At 46.0% G+C, this 26,481-nt stretch overlaps 1 protein-coding gene across 10 annotated transcripts in view; it reads left to right on the forward strand.

Moving 5' to 3' along the window:
• BIN1 (bridging integrator 1) overlaps positions 1-26,481 on the forward strand; it is a 183,519-nt gene that overhangs the window by 128,617 nt on the left and 28,421 nt on the right. For 5 of the 10 annotated variants that reach the window (XM_077449659.1, XM_077449655.1, XM_077449660.1 and 2 more), the window contains 6 exons: positions 1,705-1,790; positions 5,143-5,218; positions 11,333-11,424; positions 15,721-15,765; positions 17,798-17,984; positions 22,410-22,538. In XM_077449659.1, the coding sequence (XP_077305785.1) occupies positions 1,705-1,790; positions 5,143-5,218; positions 11,333-11,424; positions 15,721-15,765; positions 17,798-17,984; positions 22,410-22,538 (615 nt within the window). The remainder of the gene's footprint in view (positions 1-1,704; positions 1,791-5,142; positions 5,219-11,332; positions 11,425-15,720; positions 15,766-17,797; positions 17,985-22,409; positions 22,539-26,481) is intronic. The other 5 variants (XM_077449661.1, XM_077449664.1, XM_077449665.1 and 2 more) reach the window with 2 other exon arrangements.

The following is a 26,481-nucleotide window of genomic DNA, read 5'->3' on the forward strand; positions in this document are numbered from 1 at the left end:
ACAATTACATTCCTGGCACATCCTGGGAATGCAACTGTTTTTTTTTAAACTGTTAAATTGACGGCATTTGTTCCGCTTTAAGGGTTACCTTGGGGAATGGGGGGTATGACCGGGGACCACCAGAAGAATTTATTGCTTTCAGAGATTTTCCAGCTTTATTGGTAAAGCTCCGTGAAACCCAACTGACCCTTCTCTCTGGGAGAGGAAAAGTGGGTAATAACTGTACGTACCCGCTTCAGTCCTTCGGGCAAGTTGCTCAAGATGCAACCATGGGTCCGAAACTACAACCAACAAGGAGGTGCCAACCTGGCCATTGCTGTCAGGAGCCATCTGCCCGTCTGTGCTCTGCCTTACACACAAACCATGAACTGTGCTTTATGGTCCACTCAAGTCATCCAGCCAACTCGCCCACTGGATGACCAAAATCTAAAACAAGATCTGACTGTGTGGCCGGCGTTGGATTCTTGGTGTAATACCCAACAACCTGAATTAAAAGTTTTGATTTCTGTTTAAAATAAAATGATTCACTTTGGCTTATGCATATCCCTACTGCCTTGTGAACCAACCAGTAGTGACCAATCACATTTAATCTTTCTGAAGTGAGAGAATCAGTGATTGGTTACCTATTGGCTTTGGTCCTTTTTTTGTGTTTTTTTTTGTCTTATGAAATGTGTTACTCTATAGTTTTGTGGAATACAGGTCTGCTATGTAAAAGATATAAATATTTCTGAGATACAAAGACAAGGGTATTCACATAGACATGATGGGCTTTAGCCAAATGCCACCGGTGCCATCAGTGCAGCTTTTTTCCCGTCTCTTCTCTCTCCTCTAGAGTACAGCAAAGCTTTGCATGGAGTATTTGCAAGATTCATTGGGGGACATTTATCAAGAAAATCTGTATCACAATTAGACAAGTCACAGATACTCACTCATTTTTTAGCAAAGACTCTTTAATACATTTTCTGTGTATTGTGAACCCCTACACTTAGAATCCTGGGCAGCCAACGGAGACAGATATGCAATGCCATGCAGCAGATTTAGCACTAAAGATGCAACAGAAATTCACTCTAAAAACAGATGCGAGTGTAGGAAATGGTCCTTATTCTCATGGCTTTATTTGGGATAATAGAGCAATCTCCGTGGGTTCTCTTTAAGCCCTTGTACACACGGTCGGAGAATCCATCGGAATGTGTCCTATCGGACCGTGTCGTCGGATAATCCAACTGTGTGTGGTATGCATCGGACTGATTCCGTCGGAATATCCGTCTGACCCAATTTTCCAACATGTTGCAAAATATTTCCCGACCAACTGGGCCGATCGGACATACTCCGATCATGTGTAGAGAATTTTGATCGGACAAAGTGCCACGCATGCTCAGATCAAATTCCTACATCAAAGCTATTGGCTACCAGCCTGAATGTGGTCCCATCGTAACGAAATTACGTCATCAAGATCGGATTTTTCGCCAACTTTGTCCGACTGTGTGTTTGCAAGAGATTCAGACAAGATCCGACGGACAAAATCCGACGGGCAAAATCCGACGGATTTTGTTGTGGAAATCTCCGACCGTGTGTACAGGGGCTTAGACAGTTGCAGCAAGTTTTCCACCTCTGTAGTGACGCTGGTTGCCCTCTTCTCCCAGTGACCCTCTTAATGGGATTGTCCACATTGTGTCCTAACACTCTGCATCTTATTCTGTTCAGGCTGAAGAAGAGCTGCTAAAATCTCAGAAGGTCTTTGAAGAGATGAATGCTGACCTGCAGGAGGAGCTTCCTTCATTATGGAATAGGTACGTGAAGGGGGTTTGTGAAACGCTGACAATGTAGCTCTAAGAGTTCTTTTAAAGTGTATCTATACCCAAGAACAAAAATGTAATATCGCATCTTCCTTCCTGGAGAATATGATGCCCCAAGATGCCCCCTTTGCTGGTCACAAAACCTTGGACCAGCGTTTCCCAGTTTTGTTGTAGCCCAGAGGATCCCTGTAAGGTTCAAGTCTTGAAAGAAGCTTTTACCAAGACCAGTTGATCAGGAGTCAATGGTCCCTTACGTTGGTGATCAGAGGAAATAATAGATGTCGAAAAAAGATAATTGGTATCATGCTGCTGGCTTTGCCAAGTATTGATAGTCCTAGAACTATGAAGACACTATCATATGGAAGGTCAACAAGCCACAGCTCAAGAAACCCATAGCAACCTCTTGAGGAACCCTAGTGTTCCACTGAACCCTGGTGTAGAATGGCGTCTATAGAGTGTTCCCATTAATCAGGAGTCGATGGCCCCTTACATTGGCGATTGGTAGTAATAATGCTACCCTTACAGAAAGCTAAAAAAGATAATAGTCATGCTGCTGGCTTTGCCAAGTGTTAGTCCTGGAACTATACGGGCATAATTGGAAGGTCCACCAGCTAAAGCTCAAGAAACTCCTAGCAACCTCTTGAGGAACCCTAGTGATCCACTGAACCTTGGTTAAGAATGGCTGCTATAGAGTGTCCCCAGTCAATGGCCCCTTACATTGGCAATCAGGAAGAATGATAATGAACCGCAAAAAAAAAGATGGTGTTATGCTAATGGCTTTGCCAAGTGTTGTTGGGCCTGGTTCAATGCCGGCACCATCCAATGAAAAGTTAACTAGCCACAGCTCATGGAACCCTCAGCAACCTCTGGAGGAACCCTGTTTGAGAACGGCTGTCCTAGGCATTTTGTCACATGATCTCTGCTGAAAGGAATAATCGGAGATCAGATTGGCTCATTCACCTACCTTTGGTGGAATGGATCACCTAATCAATTGTTGAAAGAGTAGCAAAACTCAAAAACGGGGAAAAAAAAACTTGTGGTGTGGTGACTGCATGCATTTTTTTTTTTTTTTTTTTTGTTTAGGGCCTTTTCACCTGGTGATCCTGCCAGTAACATATTACCGGTTCTAGGGTGGGTCCCTAACCATTCTGTAGCTGTGAAGGAACAGAGTTATCACCCTAGGACAGGACTACAGAACACCACCTCTTTTCAATAAAATTGAAGGGACAGGCTCTGTAGTTCAAAGATAGCTTGAATAAATGTAAACAATAGCAGTGCAGCAGGAGCAGAGAGCACATGAAGTTGTTAGGGTCAGCAGGAATGCTTTCCCATTTATCTAACAAAATGCTTTCAATGGTCTATTTAAAGTTGAATCCCCGGATAAGTAAATATTATCCAAATCCATTCATCAAGTGTATTCTTCTTGGATCTCAGTGTGCTTTTGTGTATTTCTTCCAGATCTGTGCAGTAATCCAGTGTGAGACTTCCTGTAATAAGGACCGCTCACTGCTGCTCTCTCTCCTTGTGAAGGGGGACTGGTCTTGTCTTTTTCTGCAGGCAACCTGTAGTGGGTGGGGCCTGCTAGTTCACTCCCACAGTTCTGCTCTCTGCACAGGCTGTGTACACCACAGGGATGTCACTGCTACCTTGCAATGGCATTTTGGTGTACATAAAATTAATTTATCGCCTTTGTGGGGCTCTTGAGGAATATATACTATGTTGCCAAAAGTATTGGGAAGCCTGCCTTTACACGCACATGAACTTTAATGGCATCCCAGTCTTGGTTCCTAGGGTTCAATATTGAGTTGGCCCGCCCTTTGCAGCTATAACAGCTTCAACTCTTCTGGGAAGGCCGTCCACAAGGTTTAGGAGTGTGTCTATGGGAATATTTGACCATTCTTCCAGAAGTGCATTTGTGAGGTCAGGAACTGATGTTGGATGAGAAGGCCTGGCTCACAGTCTCCATTCCAAATTATCCCAAAGGTGTTCTATGAGGTTGAGGTCAGGACTCTGCACAGGCCAGTCAAGTTCCTCCACCCCAAACTCGCTCATCCATGTCTTTATGGACCTTGCTTTGTGCACCGGTGTACAGTCATGTTGGAACAGGAAGGGGCCATCCCCAACCACAAAGTTGGGATCATAAAATTGTCCAAAATGTCTTGGTATGCTGACACCTTAAGGCCGCGTACACACGCGGGGACTGTTCGCCCAACTTTGTCCGTCAAACAGTTTCGGCAAACAGTCCGCTCAAAATTAGCATGGACGGACATGGCCACACACGACGAACGAACAGTTTGCTGAAACCGTGCGCGATGACGTGAACGGCACGTACGACGGGACGCAAAATACGACGTCCTATACATTGCATTACAACTTTCGGCGTGTAAATCCTTTCTGAGCATGCGCGGAACTTAGTTTGACGAACAAGCCTACACACGAGGGGACTGTTCGCTGAAACCAAGTTTCAGCGGACAGTTTTTCGGAAATTCCGAAAAACCTTGTTCAGCAAACTGTTCGCTGAAACTGTCCGCTGAAAGCCCACACACGGGCGGACTGTCCGCCGAAACACTGTTCAGCGGACAAAGTTGGGCGAACAGTCCCCGCGTGTGTACGCGGCCTAAGAGTTCCCTTCACTGGAAATAAGGGGCCAAGCCCAACCCCTGAAAAACAACCCCCACACCATAATCCCCCCTCCACTAAATAATTTGGACCAGTGCACAAAGCAAGGTCCATAAAGACATGGATGAGCGAGTTTGGGGTGGAGGAACTTGGCTGACCACAACCTGATAGAACACCTTTGGGATGAATTAGAGTGGAGACCGCGAACCAGGTCTTCTTGTCCAACATCAGTGCCTGACCTCACAAATGCTCTTCTGGAAAAATGGTCAAAAATTCCCATAGACACACTCCTAAACCTTGTGGACAGCCTTCCCAGAAGAGTTGAAGCCGTTATAGCTGCAAATGGTGAGCCATCTCAATATTGAACCCTACGAGCCAAGACTGGGATCCCGTTAAATGTCATGTGCGTGTAAAGGCAGGTGTCCCAATACTTTTGACAACTTAGTGTATCTGAATGCACGTTTTTTTTTTGGTTTATTTGTTTTTTTTTTGTGCCCGGAGTTCAGCTTTAACAAGCCAAAAGAAAGCAAATAGGAGAAGGTCATGGTTTGGGTCTACTTGCACATTAATGGGTCATCTCATTAACGATGGTGGAAAAGCGATAACAGGTGACGGACGGATGACGACAGTCTTAGCATTGTGATCCTGAACAGCTGTAACAGATGAAGTTGGGCCGTTTTGGGGGGGAAAAAAAAATAACAGATTGTGTTTTATGTTTATTTGGCAGCCGTGTTGGTTTCTATGTCAACACATTCCAGAGTATCGCAGGCCTGGAGGAAAATTTCCACAAAGAGATGAGCAAGGTGAGGGGGGGCCGCATGCCAGCAAATTGTGCATGTTCTATGTAGCCGGATTTGTGGGGGGGAGGGGGGAGAAGGGAGTATTCTGTGCAGAGATGACGGATTGTGAAAAGAAATATCAGATAACGGTATAAGGCAGGGATATGCAATTAGCGGACCTCTAGCTGTTGCAAAACTACAAGTCCCATCATGCCTCTGCCACTGGGTGTCATGCTTGTGGCTGCCAGAGTCTTGCTATGCCTCATGGGACTTGTAGTTCTGCAACAGCTGGAGGCTCGCTAATTGCATTTACCTAATATAAGGTGTGGGTCTAAGCCCATGTACACACGGTCGGAGATTTTGCCAACCAAATCCGTCAGATTTTGCCCGTCGGATTTAGTCCGACGGATTGTGTGCGAAACTGTTGCATACACACGGTCGGGCCAAGTTGGCGAAAAATCTGATCTTTCAGGGCGTGATGACGTAATTTCGTTACGATGGGACTACATTCAGGCTAGTAGCCAATAACTTTGATGTAGGAATTTGATCTGAGCATGCGTGGCACTTGGTCCGATCAAAATGCTCTACACATGATCGGATTAGGTCCGTCCGGCCCAGTTGGTCGGGAAATATTTCCAACATGTTGGAAAATTGGGTCGGACGGAGATTCGGACGGAATCAGTCCGATGCATACCACACACAGTCGGATTATCTGACGACACGGTCCGATAAGACTCATTCCGACAGATTCTCCGACCGTATGTACAAGGGCTCAGAAGACGTGGGCTGACCATACACTATGCAATCTGATTGTACATTAGTTAACCCCCCCCAACCCTGTCCTTAGCCTGCCACAGTGCTCTGTCCTGATGCTGCAGAGTGACGTCGAAGTGACAGCAGACCAGGACAGGGCAGTAGACACTGCGGTTGGCTAGTTCATCGAGCGCTAGTTTCGAAACTGGCAGTGCGCACCCCAAACTGACCCTCTTAAATGATGCAGTCACTGCTGGTGCGCCAAACGCTGTCGCAGATTGGGGGCGGGGGGTGACACCATCGTGGTCGGATATCACATCCTACTCGATAGTGTCACCCCCTCTAGCGGGTGTCACCTGGGTGCGGTCTGCACCCCCATAGCCACGCCACTGTTGTACAATCTCTCCTATAGATCACCCAACAACTATGTAGTGCAAGGACCTGCTTGATTTGAAAGCACATGGATTGTTATAGGTTCATCCTTGTATTGCACTGTTTTGGAAAGCCTTAAAACGATTGTACAATCAGATTTTGTAGCGTGTAGCCATATTGTCAGGCTAGGTTCACACCTTTTTTACAGGTTGGGAGCACATGCTTTCCAGACCCACACTGAAATGTGTTGCCCTTAAGGGGCGGTTCACACCGCTGCATGGTGCGAGATCGCGTGTGCATTCGCACCGCACTGCAAATCGCATCCAATGTCCGTGCGATGCAGTTTCAGCCATACAAATAGTATGGCTAAAATTGCATCGCATTCGGACCAAACTCTCACAGGACCCTTTTTATTTTTTGGTCTGCAATCGGTGTCAGAAACCATGAAATCAGACTGAAATACAGTTAAATTACACTTGTTTAATAATAAAAGTAAAAAGAACAAAAGTAGTCAAAACATAGCCAGAGTTCAGTAACCGGAACGGATAGTCAGCCAAGCCAGAAATCAGGGATCAATGTAGTGGAACAGCAAGCAGGGTCTGGAGCCAGAAGGGATGTCAGCAAAGCAAGTCTTGAACAGGATCGCAGGAGATAGTCTCTGTGATGTTGACCAAGGCGAAGGAAGGGAACCTTTGGACTGGACGGCTTAAGTAGGCAGGACTGACGAGCAGGATATCATAAACAGCTGTGTAACTGTGGAGAGAGATAGGAGCTGGCAATTAGCCGACAGCTGAGCGGCCAGCTCAGAGAAGGAAGGGCTGAGCCCAGCCCTGACAATCGGATTGCATGGGTGTTCACACCTATGCAATCCGATACATGCAATATGTGAGCTGAAATGGGGGTGTCATTAACAATGCATTGACACTCCCCGCAGTTCGCATATGGCAGTGTAAACTGCCATACGATGCGGGAACCCGCAGCGGATTGTCAGGGTTTCCGCATCGCACAAGGACACGAGAAGATCGGGCTGCTTTGTGCAAAGACATTGCACAGAGCAGATAAGTATGACATGTTTAACAAACCTTTAGGCCGCGTACACACGCGCGGACTGTTTGCCCAACCTTGTTCGTCAAACAGTTTCGGCAAACAGTCCGCTCAAAATTTGCATGAGCGGACTTGCCCACACACGAGCGGACTGTTTCAGCAAACTGTTTGCCAAACAGTTCGCTCAACTTTTGAAATGAACGGACTCGCTCACGTAAGGAGGAGGCAAATCCGCCCATTTCGAGCGCGTGTACAGGTAGGCGGGGCCCGCGAAGGAGACGTTGCGGGCTCCGCCGCCTGGAATGGGCTTAAAGGGGAACCCCAACGCCGAAAAAAATCGGCGTGGGGGTTCCCCCAAAGTCCACACCAGAACCTTGTCCGAGCACGCTACCCGGCCGGCCAGGAAAGGGGGGCGAGCGAGCGCGCCCCCCCTCCTGAGCCGTACCAGGCCGCGTGCCCTCAACATGGGGGGGTGCCTTGGGGAAGGGGGGGCCGCGCGGCCCCCCCACCCCAAAGCACCTTGTCCCCATGTTGATGAGGACAAGGGCCTCTTCCCGACAACCCTGGCCGTTGGTTGTCGGGGTCTGCGGGCGGGGGGCTTATCGGAATCCGGGAGCCCCCTTTAAGAAGGGGGCCCCCGGATACCGGCCCCCCACCCTATGTGAATGAGTATGGGGTACAATGTACCCCTACCCATTCACCTGTGAAATAAAGTACAAAAAAAAACACAACACAGGGAAAAAATATTTTATTGCACAGCTCCGGGGGTCTTCCGTCTTCGGGGGTCTTCTCGCCGGACTCCTCCGCTATCTGTGTGTAGCTCTTTTACTAGCGGAGGAGTCCGGCTTTCTTCCTCCCCGCCGCCGGCCTCTTCTCCCGACTTCGGGGGTCTTGTCCCCCTCTTCGGTTCTTCTGCCTGGCCACCGCGCCTTCTTGTAGCTCTTTTACAGGCGGTGGCCCGGTCTTCTGTCGCCGCTGCCTTCCGTTCTTCTGTCGCCGCCTTCGGTTCTTCTGCCGGGCCACCGCGCCTTCTTGTAGCTCTTTTACAGGCGGTGGCCCGGTCTTCTGTCGCCGCTGTCGTCGCCGCCGCCGCCTTCCGTTCTTGTTCTTCTTCTTGTTCTTCTTCTTCTTCTCCTGGAGATGTTGACTCGACGAGCTCTCCGGCCGGAATGCCAGGGACACGCTCCGCTGCCACTTATATAGTGACAATGGGGCGGTGTCACATGGTATATGTCACATGGGTTGGTCACATGGTGACCCCGCCCCCTTACGATGTCATAGTCCCCATGTGACATCAACCCATGTGACCAACCCATGTGACATATACCATGTGACACCGCCCCATTGTCACTATATAAGTGACCGCACAGCGCGGCTCTGGCATTCCGGCCGGAGAGCTCGTCGAGTCAACATCTCCAGGAGAAGAAGAAGAAGAACAAGAAGAAGAACAAGAACGGAAGGCGGCGGCGGCGGCGGCGGCGACGACAGCGGCGACAGAAGACCGGGCCACCGCCTGTAAAAGAGCTACAAGAAGGCGCGGTGGCCCGGCAGAAGAACCGAAGGCGGCGACAGAAGAACGGAAGGCAGCGGCGACAGAAGACCGGGCCACCGCCTGTAAAAGAGCTACAAGAAGGCGCGGTGGCCCGGCAGAAGAACCGAAGAGGGGGACAAGACCCCCGAAGTCGGGAGAAGAGGCCGGCGGCGGGGAGGAAGAAAGCCGGGCTCCTCCGCTAGTAAAAGAGCTACACACAGATAGCGGAGGAGTCTGGCGAGAAGACCCCCGAAGACGGAAGACCCCCGGAGCTGTGCAATAAAATATTTTTTCCCTGTGTTGTGTTTTTTTTTGTACTTTATTTCACAGGTGAATGGGTAGGGGTACATTGTACCCCATACTCATTCACATAGGGTGGGGGACCGGTATCCGGGGGCCCCCTTCTTAAAGGGGGCTCCCGGATTCCGATAAGCCCCCCGCCCGCAGACCCCGACAACCAACGGCCAGGGTTGTCGGGAAGAGGCCCTTGTCCTCATCAACATGGGGACAAGGTGCTTTGGGGTGGGGGGGCCGCGCGGCCCCCCCTTCCCCAAAGCACCCCCCCATGTTGAGGGCACGCGGCCTGGTACGGCTCAGGAGGGGGGGCGCGCTCGCTCGCCCCCCTTTCCTGGCCGGCCGGGTAGCGTGCTCGGACAAGGGTCTGGTGTGGACTTTGGGGGAACCCCCACGCCGATTTTTTTCGGCGTTGGGGTTCCCCTTTAAGCCCATTCCAGGCGGCGGAGCCCGCGACATCTCCTTCGCGGGCCCCGCCTACCTGTACACGCGCTCGAAATGGGCGGACTTTCCGAGCGGGAACAGTCCGCTCATTTCGAAAGTACAGCGGACAGGCCCACACACGGGCGGACTGTTCGCTCAAACACAGTTTCAGCGGACAGTTTTTCGGAATTTCCGAAAGACTTTGTCCGTCCAACTGTCCGCTGAAACTGTCCGCTGAAAGCCCACACACGGGCGGACTGTCCGCCCAAACACTGTTCAGCGGACAAGGTTGGGCGAACAGTCCGCCCGTGTGTACGCGGCCTTAGACTTTAATGACACCGCAATGTATCTGCTAACGTGTGCGCCAAACTGCATGGTGCCACAGCTCATTAAAATGAATAGGCTGTCCAACACACGACGTATGAAACGTGTGGAAACGCACGCATGCTCAGCCCACAGCTATAGCTTAGGGATGAGCCGAACACCTCCCCGATTTGGTTCGCACGAGAACTTGCGAACATGCAAATAATTTGTGCGAACACTGTTAAAGTGTATGGGACACGAACATGAAAAATCAAAAGTGCTCATTTTAAAGTCTTATATGCAAGTTATTGTCACAAAAAGTGTTTGAGGACCCGGGTCCTGCCCCAGGAGACAGGTATCAATGCAAAAAAAGTTTTAAAAACTGCATTTTTTTCGGGAGCAGTGATTTTAATAATGCTCAAAGTAAAACACTAAAATGAAATATGCCTTCAAAAATTATGTGTCCTTAGTATGCCTGTAAGGTAGCGCATCTTTCCCGTGTTTAGAACAGTACCACAGCAAAATTAAATTTCTAAAGGAAAACATTTAATTTGATATTGCTCGAGTCTGTAATGAATTGTCGGATCCGGCAATATAGATAATTGTCATCGTAATCATTGTAAAAAATGGCATGCGCCATTCAGAACTGGATTTTAGGGGCACCCCAGGCCAAAATGTAAAAAAAAGAGTAGGCCCCCCAAAATCCATACCAGACAGTTATCCGAGCACGCAACCTGGCAGACTGCAAGAAAAGAGGGGGGGGGAACGAGAGAGCCCCCTACCCACTTGAACCGTACCAGGCCGCATGCGCTAAACATGGGGAGGGTGCTTTGGGGGTCCCCCCCAAAGCACCTTGTCCCCATGTTGATGAGGACAAGGACCTCATCCCCACAACCCTTGCCCGGTGGTTGTGGGAGTCAGCTGGCAGGCTTTTCAGAATCTGGAAGCCCCCTTTAACAAGGGGACCCCTTAACAAGGGGACACCCTGATCCCGGCTCCCCCCCCTATGCAAATGGGTATCGGAAGATGAATGGACATCGCGGGACACTTATTAAACCCAAACAGTCCTATCATTTTTACCATTTTGTCACTTTTTTGGGTGAATGTGTAGGATTACAATGTACCCGATACCCATTCACATGGGGGGGGGGGGGTGCGGCAGACCCCCACAACCAATGGTTGTGGTAATGAGGCCCTTGTCCCCATCAACATGTCAGAGCTCAGTTATTTGTCTGCATCATCTTTTTTTTTTTTTGGCCTCTGCAGACTATTTTAAAGGCAGCTCAAGCAAACTTGGCCGAGTTCTTCATATGTCAAATAGATGGCCTTAGAGAAAGGGTGATCACATATTTTATGTTCAGTATGGATGTAGCTGGTTGTTGTATTTCATGATTGTCCTCTTCAAACCTTTATTACAGCTGCATCAAAACCTCCATGAAGTGATGACGAACCTTGAGAGCCATCAGGAGAAACCGTCAACCAACGCCTTCACTGGGAAACCCCAGCCGAGGTGAGTGAGGGTGGTTTTAAGACAACTCCACCTGTAATCTACATTTCAGTCATTGATCCAGGTCATGACATATCTAGTAGTAGCTGGTCACATTCAACTGGACTTGTTCTGTGATGATGATGTTTCGAAACTTATCCAAGCCACTTCAGTTCCAGTGAGTCTGGTCACATTCAACTGGACTTGTTCTGTAACGTTGAAGAGGTTTCATAACTTATTGAAGCCACTTCTTCAGTTCCATTAAGTCTGGTCACATTCATCTGGACTTGTTCCATAATACTGAAGATGTTTAGAAACGTATCCAAACCACTTATTCAGTTCCAGCGAGTCTGATAATATTTAAATGGACTTGTTCCGTAATGTTGAAGATGTTTCGTAACTTATTCAAGCCACTTCTTCAGTTTGTGAGTCTCAGGAAGATACCCCCAGCATTTGTATCCACAGGGGTAGCCCAGAACCCTTGATCCAATCACTGTGAAATGTGTCAACGCAAATGTTGGTTGTCCAAGAATGGGACGTGAGGTGTGAAGTTGTGGCATCCCCCTGTTCTAGTTATACAATTCCATTCTTGGTTCCAGGGAGTTTGCGTAGGTATGAATACTACGATTTACATGGCTGAATGCTTGCAAGTTGTCAAACATAGGTAGGGCACTTATACAGGTCAAGACTCAGCAGTTTTCCTACACCTTAAGGAAAAGGGACTTTCTTTTGAAGATGCTTATTTTGGACAGAGGACAACTGGTTCGCATGAAGCGTGAAAGAGGCCGTCTCCGGAATAAAGCCAAACAGGAATAGCCATCCATGAACAAGGGTGGGGGGCCTATGAAGCCATCTTGCTTCCACATGTAATGCCGTTTTAACATCTTTACCCCAGCAATTTGACAATAATTCACATCTTAAGTCATGTGAATAGAAGGATTATTACCTATGCAGACATACAGACACCAAGGAAGGGATTACACAACTAGAACATGGGGAGGTTATCTATGCAGTATAGAGACGCCACACTCCCAACAGCCCAATATGTGATAAAATTCAGAAGTGGCTGAATTCTTGGCTCCTTCCAGGCCATACAAGCTGGTGCTTTTCCCGCACCCCTAAAGGTTAATCATAGGGGTCAGGGGGCTTACACAACTTTTATGCCTCCCATCCTGTTTGACAATCAACATCTGCCTTGACACATTCCATGGCGATTGGATTGGTGCTACCTGTGTGGATATATAATTGTCGGGGTATCTTCCTGACACTTAAAACTGAAGAAATGGCTTGGGTAAGCTACCAAATATCTTCAACATTATAGAACAAGTCAAATGTGACCAACTACTACTAGCGCACTAACCATAAGGATTACTATTTACTTATTGTACTTCCAAAGGAACAGCATGAAATGGTAGATTATTTTTATGTTTAAAGTAGATTGGTCTTCAAAAAAAAAGAGCTTGAACAATTCACTAAGAAGTTAAACCAGCTTTTCTTTTTTCTAACTGTGTGCCAGTGTCCAGACTTCTGTAGTGTTTTTAAATTGTCCACACCCAAAGGGACCTTTGTATCCATTGTCTACAGTGTCTAGACATGGGGTGTTGTCCAATGTTCCAGAGTCCATCCAGTTTCTTTACAGTCCTTCAGCAGCACAGAGAACTCCAGAAGAAGAGCAATAGATAGTTAATGGAGCAGAGTCCTCCAGCACGACAGAGGACTTCAGGTGATGGGGCAATGGATAATTCATGGAGCAGAGTCCTCCAGCAAGACGGGACCTCAGAAGAGTAGCCATAGATAGCTAGATAGTTCAGGGAGCAGAGTCCTCCAACAGAGCAGAGTAGTTCAGGAGAGGAAAGTTGGGTAGAGGAAGAAGCAGAGTCCTCCAGCAGAGCAGAGTGTTTCAGTAGAGGAGAGTTATGCCACGTACACACGACCGGACTTTTTGACAGCAAAGGTCCGACGGAACGAGTCCGTCGGACAATTCGATCTTGTGTGGGCTCCATCGGACCTTTGCTTGCCAAAAATCCGGCGGACTTTAGAAAAAGAACATGTTTTAAATTTTTCCACTGGAACTCCGCCGGACCGAGTGTATGCTAGTCCGACGGACAAAAACCGAGCAAGGGCAGCTATTGGCTACTGGCTATGAACTTCCTTATTCTAGTCCGGTCGTACATCATCACATTCCAATCCGTCGGACTTTGGAGTGATTGTGTGTGGCCAAGTCCGTTCATTCGGAAAGTCAGTCGGAACTCCGCCGAAAGTCCGTCGGAAAGACCGTCGGACCTAGCCCCTCGAAAAGTCCGGTCGTGTGTACGCGGCATTATATAGAGGAAAGAGCAGAGTCCTCCAGCAGAGCAGAGAATTTTAGGAGAAGTCGGTGGAGCAGAGTCCTACCATTTGCAGTTCTCCAGCAGCACAGTGTAGAAAGGTGAGCATACTGTCCACCTGTGAAGGATTTCAGGGTTAACTACACGTTCTCTGAAAGAAATTTCATAATCCCATTTTTTTCTTCAGTAAATTCACCTCTACTTTTTTCATTTGGCTCATGAATTATGACCATCCCCTACTTGTATATATGAACTGTATAGATATTTAATCTATGTTCTGCTATCATATTGTGCTGGCACCACGGTTTCTGCAAGCTCTGAAGTGTTGAGGGAGGTGATGGTTGTAGTCAGCAAGCCGGGGCGATCGTGCCAATCTCCAGCCGCCGAATTCCCCTCAGGTCAGGCGTGGGCTTGACGAACGGACAGACTCCATGAATCATACCGTTCACGCTAATGCCTCTGCGGGTTATATTACATCTCTCCTCGGCCAATGTCACCGGCTGCAGAGAGACTTCATCCACTTCTAGAATCCTCCACTGCGCCACGGAGAAAAGCTGGCTGGAGAAATGTAATTCCAAGGATTAACACGTCTGTAAGGGGCGATCTCCATACATCGGGGGTTCACTTTAGAAATATATTTCCACGCCCCTTACGTTTTTATATTCTTAAGTGGATTTCTTCTTGCTTTGACAAGTACATAGACTTAGTACAAAAGATCACTGGATCCAAGAAAAAAAAGGTTCTGTGGAATTATGTCAGTAATTCTGAAATCAAACCTCTGACAAAACACTGAATTCTCTTATGATAACTTAGATTTATAACATAATATCTAAAAGAACTCTGAGATTAAAAATTCAACATTTTGGACTACTGAATTCTGACCTCTCTCTGAGATATCAAAATTCTGAAACCAAAAATTCTAAAATAATAGCAATACACAGGGTCTTAAAAAAATATTCATACCCTTTGAAGTTTTCCACATTTTCTCATGTTACAACCAAAAACATAAATGTGTTTTATTGGGATTTTATGTAATAGACCAACACAAAGTGACACATAATTGTGAAGTGGAAGGAAAATGATAAATGGTTTTCAACATATTTTACAAATAAATATGTGAAAACTGTGGCGTGCGTTTGTATTCAGCCCCCTTTAAGACATTGTCGGGGGAGTACTGTGATCTCAATGATCGGTGATAACCAGAAATGTTACATGGACACATTATATATGGCTGTATAGATCTTAGCCCTTGTACACACGGTCGGAGATTCCCGACAACCAAATCTGTTGGATTTTGTCCGGCAAATTTCATCCGAAACTGTTGCATACACACGGTCGGACAAAGTTGTCGGAAAATCCGACGTGATGACGTTATTTCGTTAGGACGGGACTACGTTCAGGCTAGTAGCCAATATCTTTGGTGTAGGAATTTGATCTGAGCATGCGTGGCACTTTGTCCAATCGGAATTCTCTACACATGATCGGAGTATGTCCGATCTGAGCATTTTGTCGGAAAATTTTACCAACAAGTTGGAAAACTTGGTCCGTCGGATACTCCGATGGAGACCACACAAAGTCGGAATATCCGACAAAACGGTCCGATCGGACACATTCCGTTTGAATTTCCGACCGTGTGTACAAGGGCTTAGATCAGTGATGGCGAACCTTGGCACCCCAGATGTTTTGGAACTACATTTCCCATGATGCTCATGCACTCTGCAGTATAGTTGAGCATCATGGGAAATGTAGTTCCAAAACATCTGGGGTGCCAAGGTTCGCCATCACTGGCTTAGATGTTAGGTTTGCGTTGATGACGTGTCTCAATAGCAGTGTTGGTACTCGTATTCTATTCCTTAAGGACTGATCAGAAAGAAATTATTTCAGAGTTTTTACTTCCTCTCTAGCAGTGTGGTTATTTTTTTAAAATATTTTTTTGCATTTTGATAACTTTTTTTGTATTGACCGCCATTGTTCCCCCCGACACCTCCCACAGAAAGAAAGCCAACCTATTCTCCCGACTGAGGTCAAAGAAAAGCAGGTAGTGGTGGAGGCCGCATCATGCGCTAACCAGGGTGCTCAGAGTGTGCCATTAATGATCATGTGACCACGCATGTTCTCGTTTTTATTGGATGTCTGACCTCTCTGTGCGAATGGATTATTAATACCTTCTAATCGTGTTTTCTCCATTCTGTGTTCTGGATGTGGAATTAACCCTTCATTTACTTCGCATGTGTTGGCGTGAGATTGAAAATGTTGCTGCCCGAGAGGTCCATATAAAATCTTGACCTTCCCTTCATCCTGGGATCACACTTGTGCGGCGTAGGATACCGCAAGTGATTCGCACAGGAATCCCACCGCATTCCTGTGCGAATCACCTGCGGTGTCTGTGCAGTGCCATTTGAGCAATTCATTTTGCATTGTCCACACCAAAATGATGCAGGATCCTTTTTTTTCCCTTTTCTTTTTTCTATTTTTTTTTTTGCCACACCTGAAACTGATCACATGGGTGTTCACACACCCATGCGATCTGATTCTGCCAATCGCACTGCGTTCTGCAAGCTGTTCCAGGGTGTTCATTTAACATTGACGCTCCCACAGCAGATCGCATTAACGCCGTGCGATTTCAATGCAGTTCAGGAAAGGCACAGGATTCGCTGCATTTCCCCGAATCGCATCAGTGTGAAACCGCGTGGGGGGGGGGGGGTGCACCCACACGGGTGTCAAAATGAGAGCAGCGTCTGCAGTACCAATGATCAAGAGCCTGCGCAGAGATGTACGGAACTCCTGTGCATTCCCATGCCGGTAAACTCGACGTAGCCATTCCTCCACTCCATGAAAAATATTTTGGTAATATATATTTTTGGTAAGATATATTCAGAGTCGGTAGATATTTGAATGTTGACTGCTCTATGCCTATCCTTAGAGTCCCTTTAAACCTTTGCACCCTTATGGCATATGCCTATTCTCCTCGAATCCCTTTAAACTTTTTATTTATTTATTTTTTTTTTTTTTTTAAGGCACTTAATATTCGCAGGTGAATAAAATCAGATAAACCAAGCATTTTAAATAGTTTCTTATGATGATTTTTTTTCTCCCATAAATTATCTTTTTATTCACTTGCAAAGGGTCTTTGAACTTGGTAACAAATTTGACGACTTTGGCAAAAGTCCATATCCTAGCACCGCTCCCTTCGTTCTTGCACATCATAGCCCTCTTGTCTTCGGAGTGTGTCCAAATTACTTTGTGCTGGCCCAGCTCCTCCATCCCTCTTTTCATCTACCCCTTTTTAGGCTTGTGAATTGTGCACTACCAAGCCTTTTGGTAAGTTTGAAGGCCCGTTTCTGTTCCAGCATGACTGTGCCCCCCTGTGTGGAAAGCCCATCTCCATATGGTTTGAGTTTGTTATGGAGGAACTAGGGTGGCCTGACCTCAACTTTTGGGAGGAATTAGAACACCAGTTGTGATCTAGGTCTTCTCATCCAATGTGACATCACCAACCTGACCTCACAAAGGGTTTTTTGGCTGAAGAGGCTCACATTTCCACAGAAACTCACCAAAATCTGCTGGAATTCTTTCCCAGAAGAGTGGAGGAAACTCCATATTATTGGCCATGGGAGGGCCTCAACGTGGGGAGTGCGGCTACTTGTTTCAGAGCTAACTGCTCCTTCTTCAAGCCTAAAACATGTAGCCATGCTCACTTCTATATGCTGCACTTAGTTGGCACCCTCTGCTTTTTCCTTTATTGCAGAGATGACTTCAGTCTCGTTGAGGAGCTGCCATGGATATCCTTGGACCCATGGACTTTTAGTATAACCCTACACCCCCACAGCACATTCATTGATGGTGATTATGGTGTAGCTTGGCTATATCCCTGCCTGCACCATTCTCGATAATTCCACGCGTATATTTGATTCTGTGATGTTCTAAAGATGTAGGGACAAATGAGTGTGACTGAAAAAAATAAAAGGTTGCATGTCCATGCAATGTAACTAAATATTTAAAGGTGATACACTTCAACGAAATCGTCCTCATTGCATTATTATTTTTATTTTATTTTTTCCCCCCCCCAGCGACTCAAGCCCTGCTAAAGCCAACAAGACCACAACCTCTCCTCCGGATGGTCCTCCAGCCGCCAGCGCAGAGGAGAAGACCACCAACCATGATGCAGAGGAGTCGGTGGTGTCCCCAACTGCTGTTGCAACTGCTACGTTCTTCCAGGACACCCCAACTGTGACCGTCTCCAAATCCCCCTCTCAGGTATCGCTCAGCATGTCTGCCACTTCCACCAAAACATCTTATTTATTTTTGTACAGCCTGATTAGTTTAGTTAACTGTAGATGACTGTTGTGGTGTTCTCCTGTACAGTAAACAGATTTTGGTTTAGATGCTCCTCGTCCACTTTTTGCTCAATTTTGTGTTTTTTTTTTTTTTTTGTTTTTTTTTATTTCTTTCTTATCCTCTTCATAAAAATCCACCCTAAAGTTCATGGGTCATGGATCCCACCATAGTCTGTACTGTACAGTTGTTTGGCTGGATCAGGAGACCGTTCCTTTGGTGGGACCAGATCTTCTCCATAGTGTCTGTTGGCTTGGTGTCCATCTCTATCATGTCTTTCTGGTTGTAGACCTTCAGGATTTCACTTGATTATCTCTCATGTAATCAAGTTTTTGACTAACCATTCTTTAACCATTTCTTCCTTTTTTTTTTTTTAAGGTTGCTTTCAGATTGTTCTCCGTGTGTTCCTCTATCTTCACACTTATTGTGTGTTCTCTCTTGTATTCAAGTTTACTTTCCTATCTTGAGAAACTTCTCCATAAATTCTCATTTCTGCTACTTCTTCTTTTTTTAATTTTTCCTAATGTCCTCCTAGGTGCTTTGATTGGGTAGTGTGCAGATGAAGACCCTTCAGAAAACACTATTCTCAGGAACGCGTTAAGGTGGTTCTTCAAGAAAGAGAAAGTTTCCACTTAGGCTTCATGTACACGGCCATAAGAAGACGTACAGCGTACATGGAGTGTAAATAGCCGGCATTAGATGGCCCGGGGGTCAGTTCACAGCCCCCAGTTGCAATGAATAGCTGCATACTGATATAGAAGGGTTTACCAGGGCCGTCTTTAATATTGATTGGACCCTGGGCAAAACTTTTCTTGGGGGCCCCCCCCCCCCCATGCAGTTTTGCTCTCCAACTGCTCTGAGACATAGAATAAATAACAGCTAGACTCAAAATTAGTTTACTGAATCAGATCAGATCAGGCAGCGATTGCGATTGGTTGCCAGAGGTTACGGTGTATCATTACCGCTCACTGACTGGTTGCTAGAGGTTACAGAACACATTACAGCTCACTGATTAGTTACTAAAGGTTACAGCACATGATTTCTGCTTGTTGATTGGTTGCTAGAGATTACTGTGTATATGACCTCAGGGAGGCATGATATACATATGAATGCTGCCGCTATTTACATATGAATGCCGGTAATTGACACTGGGTCTGCAGGTTAGTCATCTGTACACAACAATAGGGCAGAGCTGGGCAGTATTAGTACCAGCACTTTACACTGAGATATCGGAACACAGCACAGGACTAAAACCTCAAGGGACAAGGCAATTTAAACCAGGATAGTTGGCAAGTATGAGGCAGCTGCTTTGGGCCCCACAACAATGGCAGGGCCCAGGACAGCTGCCCCTTTTGCCCTGCCTTAAAAACGGCACTGGGGTTTACGCCGACGCTTGCATAAATTCGAGAATGCATGCAGGTTACAATATTAGACACAGTTTGCATCAAGGGGTTAAACGCCAATGCGATTGTGTAAGTTTATACCCAAACCCTCATATAGCAGTGTACAGCCATTGATTATAGTGGGAGTGCTGTAGGCTGCACTAGGTGGCTCCCTTTCACCACCTGCTCCATGCACTTTGTACACCCTCTTGCGACTGTTTCCATGAAGTCTTATTCTCAGAAAAGAGATGTTCAGTGTTTGCATTACTCAGTGCCGAGCTGCAGGCAGATCTAACCGACACAGATGAACACAGCTCTGTATTCATTAATCAATACCCAGCTATGTATTTTAATTTTAATTGTTTATATTGCAAACTTTAAGAAGTTAGTTTATATAACTGCTTTTCCAGAAAGTTTAAGCCCGACTTAAGAAAAGTGTTTTTTCTTCAGAAGTTGTCACATTGGGAGGGGGGGGATTTACTAAAACTGGAGCACTCAGAATCTGGTGCAGCTCTGCATAGTAACCAATCAGTTTCTAACTTCCGCTTGTCCAGTTAAGCTTTGACAATAAAACCTGGAAGATGATTGGTTTCTGGGCACAGCTTCAACAGATTCTGTGTGCACCAGTTTTAGTAAATTGCCCCCATTTTTTTTTATTTTTTTTTAAGTAGTGTATTAATTTGGCCCAATGTATTGCTGACAGTACAACAGCACCATCTACTGGTAAGAGAGTGACATTACCGCAGTTTCCTTTTTTGTAACCCCTATTATATGACATACAGTAGAAGGTGTTCTGCAAAATATTAAGTGTGGATAGGTCCATTTTCCAGGTAGAACATCTTTTGAAAATCTAAGAAGACTCATTGTTTAAAGTGAACCTGTTCCCATTTTAAAATTGTATTAGTCTTGCCGAAGCAGAGATACCACTAATTGGGTCACTAATTACCCTTTAAAATCTTTCCTGTGTGCCCTTCTGATTTAGTTTGTTTCATGTATTATCATTCCATCGGCTGATGGCAGCACAACCACTGGAATGTCACTTTTATTAATTATAAAATTATACTGTGTACAACTGTACATATACAGTATATATAGTTTTTATTTATTTATTTATTTTTAATAGATAAAAAAATCTATAAATAAATTAAATATATATGATCTATATCCCCTTTTTCCTAATAGATTAAAAAAAATCTATAAATATAAAAATAAATAATAATAATAAAATAATAACAAAAAAAATGTGTGTGTGTGTGTGTATATGTATATGTGTATGTATATATATATATATATATATATATATATATATATATATATATATATATAATACACACACACCCCCCCTTTTCCTAATATATAACATCATCTCAGTTGTAGAAATAATTAGCCGAGAAACCCTTCTGTGTGCCTCTCTGAAATTGGTTTCACGGTTTAAGAGCTTGACCTCCCAGACTGTGCAACCCAGCCTTACCCACCTTTGATCCTCTGTCCAATGTGCATGTTTAAAGGTTGTTAGAAAAGCCATGGGTTAGGGCACAAGGCCCACAAACTGAGTCCATTTGGCCCTCTCCTGTAGCTGCAGTATCCCCCCCCCCCCCCCTTCGTCTCCACCCCCCAACCTTGTCTCAGCAGTTGGCAGCAGAGAGGAGGACAGAACTCCTCCTAGAGATCCTGCGCTTCCCTGTTCAGCCACAACACCCCCTCACCGCCATCTCTCCTGGTCTCAGCAGTCGGCAGCAGAGAGGAGGGCAGAACTCCTCCTACAGATACTATGCTTCTCTGCGTCAGCCCCAGCACCCCTTTGCCTCTGCCTCCCCTGGTCTCCGCATTCAGTAGTCTCTAGCAGATGACTCCAGTCCTCCTCCAGACTTTGCACTTTCGGCTTCCCAGCTCCGCCCCCAGCTCTTACAGATACGTCTGGACCTTTTGAGGGCAATTCTAATGCTGGTACGGCCCACAATGAAATTGAGTTTGACACCCCTGGGTTATGTTTTAGCCTTGAAGCTAGGTAACTTGGGCCATAGTAACACATGAAACTTGTTTCAGAGAGGCACACAGAAGGCAATTACTTCTATCTTCTCGTAGATGGAACTTTTAAAGTTCTAAATATCTTCAAGTTTGCTTTAAATGAAATGTTTGTAACATTGTAGTGACGACTAAAATATTTAAATATTTAATGAGCCAATCTATGAAAACAGGCTGTTACATGAATTTCCCTTGTGTTGTACTTTTTGGTTTTATATTGCTCCTAAATGTTTATAATGCCGCGTACACACGGGCGGATTGTATGGCGTACTTAGTCCGTCATACAATCCGACGGACAGTCCGTCGTACTTTCCACTGAACGGACTTGACCACACACGGATGCACAAACAGTCCGTTGAAAGCTTGCGCGATGACGTGTACAGCACGTACGACGGGACTAGAAATAGGAAGTCCAAGACACAGCAAAGCACCCTTCCGCCGTGTAAATCCTTTCTGGGCATGCGCCATTCTTAGTCCGTCCGACTAGCATACTGACGACCGTATTGTCCGCTGAAACCAAAGTACGACGGACAGAATTTCGAAAAAACCGAAATACTTAGTACTCCGGACTGCACGCTGAAAAAGTCAGCTGAAGCCCACATGCGAGCGGATTGTCCGCTGAAATGTGTTTCGACGGACTAAGTACGCCATACAGTCCGCCCGTGTGTACGCGGCATAACATTTTAAGTTTTTTGATCCTTGTGTTTCTTGTGCTCCTCACCCTGTTTATTTGCTGTTTGTGTATTAATACACATTTGTAAAGGGTTCATCCAATGCGGAGGTGAAATAGCACAACAGCCGCCATGGGATGGACCTGTGACGTTCCCTATTGTGTGTTTTTGCTAATTTTTGTATGTTTTTTTTTTTTTGTTTTTTTTTTCCTTTTGCGTGGGGGGGGGTTCGTGTGGATTGTCTTTGCTGGTATTTTACTTGCATGTAGCTGAGGAGAGGCCCACCGGTCCCACCACCACCAAAACACACGCCGTCCAGGGACATCAAGCAGGAAAATATCATCGGTCTGTTTGATGACAGTTTTGTGCCCGAAATAAGTGTGACCACTCCCTCACAGGTTAGCGGCTGCTGCCCACCTGCCTGCAATGCACTAACACATGCATGCCCAGCGCTGTAGGAGGTGTCACTTTGGGGAGAACGCCAAAGAAGCCCAAATTAGGACTTGTAAGTTATAGGCTAGGCAGGGAACTCTCCATCTTTTGGGGATCTTAGCCCAGGTTAGGCCGAGAACTCTTCTTTTGTTGGTGATCATAGTCTTGGTTAGGGGGGGAACTCTTCATCTGTTTGTGACCTTACTCTAGGTTAGGTGGCAAAACTTTCCATATGCTTGGTGATCTTTGTATAGGTTAGTTGGGGAACAGAGTCTGGGTTAGGTGAGAAACTCCATCTGTTGGTGATCTTAGTCTGGGTTAGGCAGGGAACACTTCATCTGTAGGTGAGCCTAGTCTAGGTTAGGTGGGGAACTCTTCATCTGTTGGTGATCCTAGTCTAGGTTTGTTGGGGAACAGAATCTAGGTTGGATGTGGAACTCTCCATCTGTTGGGGATCTTAGTCTCGGTTAGGTGGGGAACTTTTCATCTGTTGGTGATCATAGTCTTGGTTAGGTGGGACACACTTCATCTGTTGGTGATCTTAGTCTGGGTTAGGCAGGGAACACTTCATCTGTTGGTGATCCTAGTCTAGCCTAGGTGGGGAACTCATCTGTTGGTGATCATAGTCTAAGTTAAGTGGTGCACGCTTCATCTGTTGATGATCATAGTCTAGGTTAGGTGGGGCACACTTCGCCTGTTGGTGATCTCAGTCTAGGTTAGGTGGGGAACGCTGTATAGGTTAGGTGGGGAACCCTCCATCTGTAAGGGATCTTCGTCAGTTAGGTGGGTAACTTTCCATCTATTGGTGATAATAGTCTAGGTTAGGTGGGGTGCATTTCATTGGTTGATTATCTTAGTCTAGGTTAGGTGGGGCGTACTTCATCTGTTGGTGCTGTAAGTCTAGGTTAGGTGGGGAACTTTCTGTCTGTTGGTGACCATAGTCTAGGCTAGTTGGAACACTGTCTAGGTTAGGTGGAGAACCTTCCATCTGTTGGGGATCTAAGTCTGGGTTAGTCAGGGCTCTCTTCATCTGTTGGAGAGCTCTACACCTAACCTAGACTAAGATCACCATCTGTTGGGGATCTTCGTTCTAGGTTAAGTGGGGATATCTTCATCTGTTGGGGAGCTTAATCTTGGCACTCCATGGGGGTGACAACCCACAGTGCTTCAGGTTAAATGACCAGAGGTAGCTTGGTCTGTTTTACATTTTAGAGGTTAGTCCTTGTAGAATTACATGCTGAAATCTGAAAGAAAATCATATTCTATTTCAGATTTTTTTGCTGTATAAGAGGAATTGGTCTTGGAATCAATATTGATGTTTACCTAGAGATTTTCCTCTACAAATTGTCATCTCTTTATATTTCCCCAATGGGAACAAACAAAAGGATGAATCTCCCCAGCAAGGCACATAGACAGCGATAAGAACATAATGTTATTTTAATGGTGGTGAGCATGGAGTTAGATTATAAGTCATATATGGTCATCTTTTGGATGGTCATTCACTGCCAGCTCCTATTTTTCTAGGACATTTGTAGACGTCCTTATAGAAGCATAAAGAAGAAGTAGGGAATAGAGCCAATCCACTTATAGTCCAGAATAAGAATTTATTTGATGTAATTAGGGAAATTCAACACATTTTGAAGGCTCTCAAAGCTCGTCTTCTTCAGGGCGGAACAAAGAGTGGAAAAAAAATCTAGACTGGAGCATCTGAAGGTAAAGATAAACACAGTGGCTTGGTGGTTAGAATTTCTGCCTTGCAACACTGGGGTCCCCAGTTTTAATCCCAGTCAGTGTGCTATTTTCATGGAGTTTGCATGTCCTCCCTGTGATTGTCTCAGACATCTAAGATAGTCTCAAAAGTTTGAAAATGATTCTAGTTGTCAGTGGTTGGGTTGTTGGGTTCTCCCAACAGAACCCAAGAACCAGGCAATCTCTTTGGTTATTCTAAGAAGTGACACCTCTGTGGGAAAAAAAATAAATACTAACATTTTGCCCTGTTTTGCTCCAGCGGACTCTGGCTACCTTGCTAACTGACGGCATCTTGTAGGCCACATGGACGTATGCCCTGACGTACACTTTAAACACAGATGTTAGTGGGAGAGCTGACTGGTAAAGTAATTGCCTAGGGTGCAGCCTTGCGGGATTTCGAGCTTCTGTCTCTGTGGAAAGCACAGTGATGTCCCCTGTACCTCCCAGAAGCATTGGAGGTTGTGGGGGGGGGGGGTGGTTCTGCCAACAAAAACAGACCTTCCTCTTACCATGGAAGGTCCACTTTAAGCACCTAGCAGGTTTTAAACAAGCTTCAAGTAATAGTGAAGCTTATTAAAGCCTGCTAGCAGCTCATGTTTACGTTCCCCAAAATGGACCTTAAAAGGTTCTTTAAGGGCTTCAGCAAAGCTTGCTGTATATGGCTCTCATTCAAGTTAAGGGTTGTGTAAACAAGGTCTAATGGGTTACTGATTCAGAAAGTACAGAAGGGTGGCAATGGGCGCCTAATATATTTGTCTTTTACCACTTGGCCTGTAGGTTAATATTCTCAGCCACAGCTCTCAGTACACACGGTCGGACGTTCCAAAAGAAAATTACCGTGTTGTCGGATAATCCGACCGCGTGTGGGCTTCATCGGACTGGTTCGGTCTGAATATCCGGCCGACAAAGTTTTAGAGCTGGGCTATAAAACTTTCCGACAACGTGATCCGATCGTTTGTAGAGAATTTCCAATCGGACAAAGGGCCACGCACGCTCAGATCAAATTCCTAGACCAAAGCTAATGGCTACTGGCCTGAACGTAGTCCCATCGTAACGAAATAACGTCATCACATTACGAACGATCGGATTTTCCAACAACTTTGTCCGACCATGTGTATGTAACACAAGTTTCGGACAAAATCCGTCAGACAAAATCCGACGGATTATGTTGTCGGAATGTCCGATCGTGTGTACAAGGGCTTAGAGGTTTAACCTACATTGCAGCTGTAACGTGGAGCACACAGATGTGCATGCTCCTAGTTCAATGTCTGTGCCCCCCCCACTGGCAGCAGAAGATTGCGGACTGATGATTGGTTTCCCAATCATGTTGTGATGGTCAATCCCAGCGATTTCACTGAAAGTTTGTTGACCAATGTCTCAAGCCTTCAGAAGGCTCTGTGCACAAAAAAAGAGATACAAGATACACTAAAGTGGAACTTCCGCTCATCGGAAACCCTTCCCCCCTCCGGTGTCACAGTTGGCACCTTTCAGGGGGGAGGGGGGTGCAGATGCCTGTCTAAGAGAGGTATTTGCACCCACTTCCGGGCATAGACTCCAACGGGAGTCTATGCTTCTTACTGTCCCTGCGCGCTGTCTGCTGGGACACACACGGGTCCAGAGACAGCGCGAACCATTCCTATTGCGCTGCGTGAAACGCGCATACGCAGTGGGGAACCTAGAATGGTGGCGGCAGCAGCCGAGAGCCGAGCGATCGATCGGCCTCGGCTGCCGACATCGCTGGACCCTGGGACAGGTGAGTGTCCATTTATTAAAAGTCTGTAGCTGTAGTATTTATAGCTGCTGGCTTTTAATTTTTTTTTTCCAGTGAAATCCCTCTTTAAAATGTGTAGAAAATAAGCCGCTATTTACAAAGTTTTTTTTAGCATGAATTTATGTACCAAATTACATTTTTTTTTTTTTTTTTTTGCTATTGTCAAGATAAATTACGTTATGATATGCTACATTTGGTGTAGACCTCTAGTCTTCAGTGACCTCTGGTCATGAAGACATTGAAGGCTTCCAAACCCATTTAGGGTGGAGTGAGTTTAAAAAAAATGCAATGCAGGGTCTTCTTCTTAAGGCTTATTCAGATGGGGGGGGGGGCAATAGTTTTACTGCTCCTGACCATCCACCTGATCAAGGATAGGCAGCAGCTCAGGG

The sequence above is a fragment of the Lithobates pipiens genome, unplaced genomic scaffold (genome assembly GCF_037356315.1).
Source record: "Lithobates pipiens isolate NorthernLeopardFrog02 unplaced genomic scaffold, aLitPip1_a1.2 Scaffold_22, whole genome shotgun sequence".
NCBI classification, from domain to species: Eukaryota; Metazoa; Chordata; class Amphibia; order Anura; family Ranidae; genus Lithobates; species Lithobates pipiens.